At 39.5% G+C, this 7156-nt stretch overlaps 1 protein-coding gene across 1 annotated transcript in view; it reads right to left on the bottom strand.

The window, feature by feature from the left end:
• Positions 1-7156, bottom strand: part of LOC104272749 (partitioning defective 3 homolog B-like) — a gene marked incomplete at its 5' end in the record, with an annotated part of 136861 nt that overhangs the window by 46902 nt on the left and 82803 nt on the right. Inside the window, one exon of the mRNA XM_009867828.1 lies at positions 302-437. Within this exon, the coding sequence (XP_009866130.1) occupies positions 302-437 (136 nt within the window). The remainder of the gene's footprint in view (positions 1-301; positions 438-7156) is intronic.

Below are 7156 nucleotides of genomic sequence, written 5' to 3'. Positions count from 1 at the left end.
CTGCTGAAAAGCCTTGGTGCTACCACATGTGAACACGTTTGGCAACGACTGCAAATCCTGGGCCTAAAGAGAGGACACCTGGGCCTAAATCAAACGCAGTGAACAGACAAGTCACTTTTAGACAAGTTTTCATGTTATTAATGTTTTCTTTGGCCGGCTGGCATTAAGGATTTCTACATTTCTACAAACCCCTCCAATTTCATGTTAAGCTGACACAGGCTTTCTGGAAAACACAAACAAATCAGCACCTTCTGCTAGCCCTGAACGCTGCAAAAGCACCGAGCACCACATTGGGACCTACCCAATGCTGGTCATAATCAGATGGCTGTGTTCTTCCTTCGTCGTCCTCATAGAAAGGTAAGCCTTCTCGCCTGGCCTGATGGTACTCCTTCCGTAACTTCTGGATACGATCAGCATTCCCGCCACCTGCGTACCCACTGAGAAAAATAGAAAATGCTAAATAAAATTCATCTGTACACACATATCTGACACATATCAAGTACCCATATGAGTACACACAGAATTGCTACACCTGAGACAAACAGATTATGAATGTTTGATTCTCCTGACTTGCATGGTGCCCACTGGCCCACATCACCCTTATTTTTGCTTTCTTATATTAATAAAGCTGCTAATTGTGAACTTGATCCTCATTTTTATAAAAGGCTGTCCCTGTCCAAAGAACTTAACAATTCCAGTACAAGACAAGAGACAACAGATGGATACAGACAGATGGGGGAGCACAAGGAAACTTTTAACATTCCTATAGCTATAAATGGCTATCATATTTTAATAATAATGATGATGATGATGATGATAAGCTGCCAAAATATGTTTCCTTTTGCTCCCACGCTAAATGTGGAATTTCCCTAAAATTACATTTGTTCAAGTAAAGAAAGTAAAGAATAAATTATATTCACAGAGAAGCGCAGAAAGAAGTGCCTCCCAATTCTACGAAGAGCTAAAACACCAGCCATGAAAATATATGAGTATGAGAGATGGGAAAGCACATTATCAAATCTCGACACCTTTTTTTAAAGTGGTAATTAAACAGTAATCCACTTAGTAATCCACAAAGACTCACTTGTATGCTGAACTGCATACACTGCAAACTGCTGTAATAAAGCTAGAGGAGTTGCTTAGTTTATCAAGTTAAATGCATGCCTGTCTTTGCAGATTTTGACCTTGGTGAGGCTTCCAAAACCTTACAGCTGGATTTGCACAACTGCAGAAGCTCAAGCTATACCTGGAAGGATTAAAAAAAAAATTCTGAAAATGCTGAAGAATTCAAAAAATCAGAGCCATGATCAAAATGAAGTTTGCTGCAGCTGTTTCCAGCCCTGCTTTAGTGAGCACTGGGCTGAATACTTTGTAGTTCAATAGCATTTACTGGCATTCATAGGGAACCGTCATTGAATTTATCTGTTGTCGCTCCTAAACTTGAACCATCGTTATTGCAGCATATCATCATATATTCTCTTAATCTGCAGCCTTAACTCCGCCTCATCAGCAACGGGCTATAGACATACAGATTTACTCCCATGAGCACAGACTCTGTGGAGCACCCTGTCACATTGCACTCCACTGTAAGTATGCCAGAATCTGGAGAAGCCTTTTGTGGGATTTGCATAGCAAACTGAATTTGGAAAGCACATACAAAAGATTGAATATAAACATACCAGTTCAATAATAAGTAGTTTCTAGTATCTAACAGCAACCTAAATTGGCTGGGAATTAATTACCAATGAAGGAAAATCCCACGTAGGGTGCAGATGCAACTGAATATGCAGTCGGGATTGGATATGTAGCATCAGTATGCTTCCATGAAAATCAAACACTTAAATTACTTGCCTTCTGTAGATCCTAAGCTATCCAACCCCTCTACTCTACGAAGTCCCAGAGGTTTCAAGCTTCTCTAGCTTACTTGCTAAACTCTTCTAGAGCATAAGAAATTTTTCTCATGATCTGCCAAGACACTGCAGAAAGCTAGCACAAACTCTGTGGACTATTGAGAAAAAATAAAAAGCATATTCCCTTTTCCCCTTGATTCTTGCCACGGACAAATGCCTCTGTTCCTTGTACGAACTCTTGTCAAACAGCAGAGAACATTTTCCAGTTTGCAAACACTGGAATTGAGGACAAGCTAATAGGGGCTATCACTTAGAACAGTGAAGCTTGGTCCACAGCTCATGAGCAATACAATATCTGTGAAATCCCCTGACTTTACTTTTGAGTACAGCTAAAGCGTTTAATTAGGCCTGCTAACATACAGATAAGGCCCAAAGTATTGCCTCTGTTGCTTTGCCAACATCATTACTCAAAGCGGTGCGAGCTAAGAGAGTGAAACGCTGAAACGGAGACAACAGGTCTAGTTTGATTCCAGCCGACGTGGCTCCCTGCAGCAATCTGCACACTGTATTAGCATCTGCCACCAGCGCACATACCCATGTTCTACCTCAAGGTACTTGGGCTGAAGAGATAGTCTGAAAATACCATCCAGGTTTGTGTGGTTTTTTAAAATGAAATTTGAGATTGACATATTGCAAGAGGCAGTGACAGCAGCCTGGGCTCCATTCACTGTAGATCTCCTGCATGTGAACTTCCTTCTGCTTAGACTCACCTCGCCAGCATGTGGAGTTAGGTGCTGCAGAGCTCAAGCTGATGATATATATCAAAAGATTGGGCCTGACAGCTTTCTCTTTGGCAAACCTCTGCCATGCCACATTAAGGTACAAACCCTAACCATGAGAATAAGTAGGAACGTCTGAATGAAAGATAGCAGCACATGGGAAGTTATCCATCTGGATTAGTGTGAAAACACAAGCATAATCTCTGTGGAAACAAGCAGCTCCGCGAAGTCTGATTTCCTGTGCTTCTCTCCTGTGGGTTCTCTGGTGTCCGATAATGGGATTGAGTTCACAGTGCAACGCTTCTCCCTAGCAAGAGCATTCGTCTGGGTCTCTCTAGCAGGCTGCTTATTTTCATGAAACTTAGTGATCCCATATCTTTTGAACACTGAGTCACCTGTCAAATCTGGTCAAAAATGGCCAGCAAGTTCAGAATTTGCCAGAAAGGTGGGGGGAACATGTTGGAAGAGGGTTGTTCAGTACATCAGCATCACTTTTTCAGTTAACAATTAAAAGATCCACAGCTCGTCTTTTTTTTTTTTTCTCCAACACTGTTTATAGGCATAAATGTAAAAGATACTTGGCTTTTGAAAGACCTGTATTCTAGTTTACCGTGAAAGTTTTACCCACTCCTGAGTAATGTGAGAAGAATATGATGCCCTGTGCAATGCTCATGAAACAGTTCTGAATTTCAAGTTGGCTCCTGACAATTATGTGAATATATGAACCACATTCAAGCTCACCAGATGAATTCAATCAGCACTGTGCAAATATCGCATACATAATCTATTAGTTTACCCCAAAGAAACTGAAGCATTGAATTCAAACAGAATGAAGTCATCAGTAATAAAAAAAAAAGAAACTGATAAGGCAATATTAAAAAAAACCCACACAATTTTCCAAGATTTGCAGAGGAGATCATACATTGACTGTAAACTATTCTTTCATCTACCTATAAATAGATAATTAAAAAATATTGGTTTGATCAGATAGCAGTTCTCAGACAGGGAAACAGCAGATGAATACCAGTTCAAATGTTTCGGATGCATGACTATTTATACTGAAAAGGAACCCGAACTTACAGAAGAAATATTAAAATGATACTCCAGTTAAAGTCAATTTATATTAAGGAGACTTCACCAAGCCTAGTAAGTACAGCAGACAGACTTATTTTACAGTAGCTTTACATTTAATGTAGTGTTTCCTCCTTGAGGACATAAATATTACGCCCCTCAACATATTAACAATTTTGTGCACAACTCACTTCTCTGACGTGGCTCTCTGTGCTCTTATGTTCTTCAGAGAACCGCGCAACCACACATTTGCCATTCCCCTCCACTGCCATGTGTTGCCAGGCTTTAACTCTTCATCTGCCTGTGGACTTCTCCATTATCACTACAAGACTGTAAGGGAACCATTCACTCTGCATTTTGTGACTGATTTCAGAACGATTTCCTAAAACTGCAGTACATGTAAGGAGACTGATTCAGAAGCAGCCGATAATGGGATAGAACCTAAAGCTTTTCGGGGAAATTTTTAAATACTGTCTAGGTGGGGGGAAAAATCCCTGAGAAACTTTATGAAGAGTTTAGTGAAGACTCAGATGCTGATTGCAAACAACAATAACAAACCCAGTTCAAAATTCCAAGCAATAACCTTAAGAGAAGCTCGATAGTTATTTGAATAACCTGCACACACTGCAAGGATTTTTCTGGGAAAGAGAAAAAATAAATAATAAATATTCTTACATAAAGATTCAAAAAAGGAAAAAGTACAGTCCTGTTGGTCATTATGTAGTTTTGCTAGTCACAAACCAAAGCTTTATTCTGGCCTGGGAGAAAGATAAAAAGCAGTCTGAGGGATGACTCCAACCGATGCTGCTGGGGCTGAGACAGCCAGAAATCACTGTCTTCTGCCCTCTGCACTATGCAGGTTCCATCTTGCCCACTGCGACTGTAAAGAGACCTGCTATGCAACGGCCACTTAACCAGTACAGTTGGAATAGGCATCCCAAACCAGAAAGGAAACCATAATTTGGCAGACTTAGCTTCAAGCTATCTCTAACATTATGTAAAATATGACTGTGACATTTCATCCCATCCTCTCTGAAGAGACAGATGAACAAGCACCATAGCAATAACATTACATATCCAACGTGACAGACATGTTATTTTTTCCAAAGAATCAAAACATCACCATCAGTATTTAATACACATGGCTCAGGTGTGGCACAATAAAATCCGCCCTCCCCCTCCCCTTCTTCCTCTGAGTCACTGATCTGGATTTCAATCATTCAGGTTAAAAATATCATTTTTAAAATTAGTGACTTCTTACTGCAGCTCTCTAGATAACACAAAATTAAAAACAAGTGTTGCACGTACGGAGTAAGATGAACCACTTAGAGCTGTATATAAACATACATTTAAAGATGCAATAAACATTTAGTTTCCAGTGGTTTTCCTAAACACACTAATATTGCACAGGGCTTTTTTGCCAGTCACTTCTTTTAGATGCTGATTTCACCCAGTTGACTGTCAGCCTCTAAACAAACAACTGTGCTTCCAAGTTAAAAAAAAAATTATTCCTTTAGTGAATTTTCCATTAACAAACAAATCCAAGACAAAATGTAATTCACACACACAAGCGAATGGACAATCTTCCATTCACAATCTGCTATAAACCAAACCTGATTTTATATACTCAAAGGAACACAGTGGTCTGCAAAGATATACAGTATAAGGGAATCCCACAGAGCATGTAAGAGTATCTTTCACTTAGAATGAACTTTCATTTTGAAGCTACAACAAATAAATATTTGACTATGTTACTCTTTTAATTCTAGCCCTTGTGCTTCTGTGCTGAAGTATTATAGTGCCTATGAAGATATTTCTGCAACCTCTGTAGCAAGAACGAATAAAAAGAATGGCGGGAAGCAATAAAAAAAAATCAACGATAAAAACGCAATACTAAAATATTTCAGCTTTCATCTTTGTCAGTCATGGAGAGAGTGAGTTTAGGAAGAAATGAACATTTGTTGTTTTCACATGCACTTGAGTAAATGAATGTTACTGAAATGAAAGACTTGTCAGAAATACCTTGTTGACACCACTGATACTGCCTTGCAGGCTCAGGAATCATCTTTGATGTTCAGTCAGAGCCAGCCTGGTTTTTGGCTACACACATCCCATGCTGAGGACCCAACTTAAGAACGATGTCTTTCTAGTTACTGGAACCATGCAGATGGTTTTACTGCTCTCTGTAACACTTGCTTTCTTGCTCTGGGCAGGAATATACCCTATGTACACACAATTAGCATCTTATTGATGGAGATGAGCACCAGAAGGACACTTGGCTTGGAAACCTCCACGAAGTGACCCAGAAGACGACTCTGAGCCCAGTTCCATTTAGGCAGGACCCTCCTGGGAAGGTCTGTATAGACGGGCTGACATGAGAAGCATTAGAAGGATATGTTTCTCTCTATCCCTACGCACATAAATGTGTGCCAAGTCAAGAATCATAAATAAGCTATAGGAAAACAAACAACACTGAAGAAACTGTTCATGCTTATTTGAGTTTATTTGAGCTTGTATACTAAGTCTCTGAGTCTTAATCTGCTTTACAATCTTTTAAGTCGTAACCGTGCTTCAGTGGAACATATACAGTCACCTTTCAATTCTTCAGGCTAACTTAAAAGTAGTACAACCACTTCTGTCCGAAAGGTCAAAGACTCCCAGGGCAGCACATGACCACCATTTGTCTGCATGTAAATTGAGTCCTATTGACCCTGTAACATCACTAGTGACCTCCTGACATTAGAAGCTTAGTGGAAAAAGAGAAGATGATATTCTTATGTTCCTACAGACTCATTAGGAAGAAAGAAGGAAAGAGAACCTTGCATGATATGAATTAGCAGTATCATTAACCTTTTCCTTCCCCAAATAGCTCATAATATGTTTACAGAAGCCTCAAAAGGATGATTTGAAGATTGAAACCAACAGATCTGTATCACTTTCAGTTTTTTCAAATTGTTTAAAAAATATCAGCGGCTTGACATAAAACATCCTTTTATGCTTCCCTCCTTTCACATGGCATACAACACCTTTTCCTGTTTGTCACAGCAGATGGCCTAGACATTCAGATGAGGGTCCAGGCCACTCCTCATCTTCATTACTCTCCTTTGTAACTTACAGTTGACTACAGCTGGCCAGAAATAATGGGAGGTATAGGCTAATTTGTTGCTTTATGGAAACAAAATTGGCACACTGAGGTTTAACTTCACTGTAACAGCAGATACGGTATGTGCTACTCTAACAGAAACAGATTATTTGCAATCAAGCAGGAAGGAAAATTAAAAAAGGGACATTTTCTTGTTTGTAGCCAGCTTGTTATCTTTACTTCAAGGAAAAGCCTTTTTTTTTCTTTTTTTCCCTGCTCAATGTATCGTGCCTCATCAAGGAAGGCAATCACCAGATTCTAGCTGATCGTAATAAAAAAAAAGATGCCTTACAGTTCAGGCTGGTTAATGGCAA

The sequence above is a fragment of the Apaloderma vittatum genome, unplaced genomic scaffold (genome assembly GCF_000703405.1).
Source record: "Apaloderma vittatum isolate BGI_N311 unplaced genomic scaffold, ASM70340v1 scaffold6294, whole genome shotgun sequence".
NCBI lineage: Eukaryota > Metazoa > Chordata > Aves > Trogoniformes > Trogonidae > Apaloderma > Apaloderma vittatum.
This window is presented reverse-complemented; position numbering and strand designations above follow the sequence as displayed.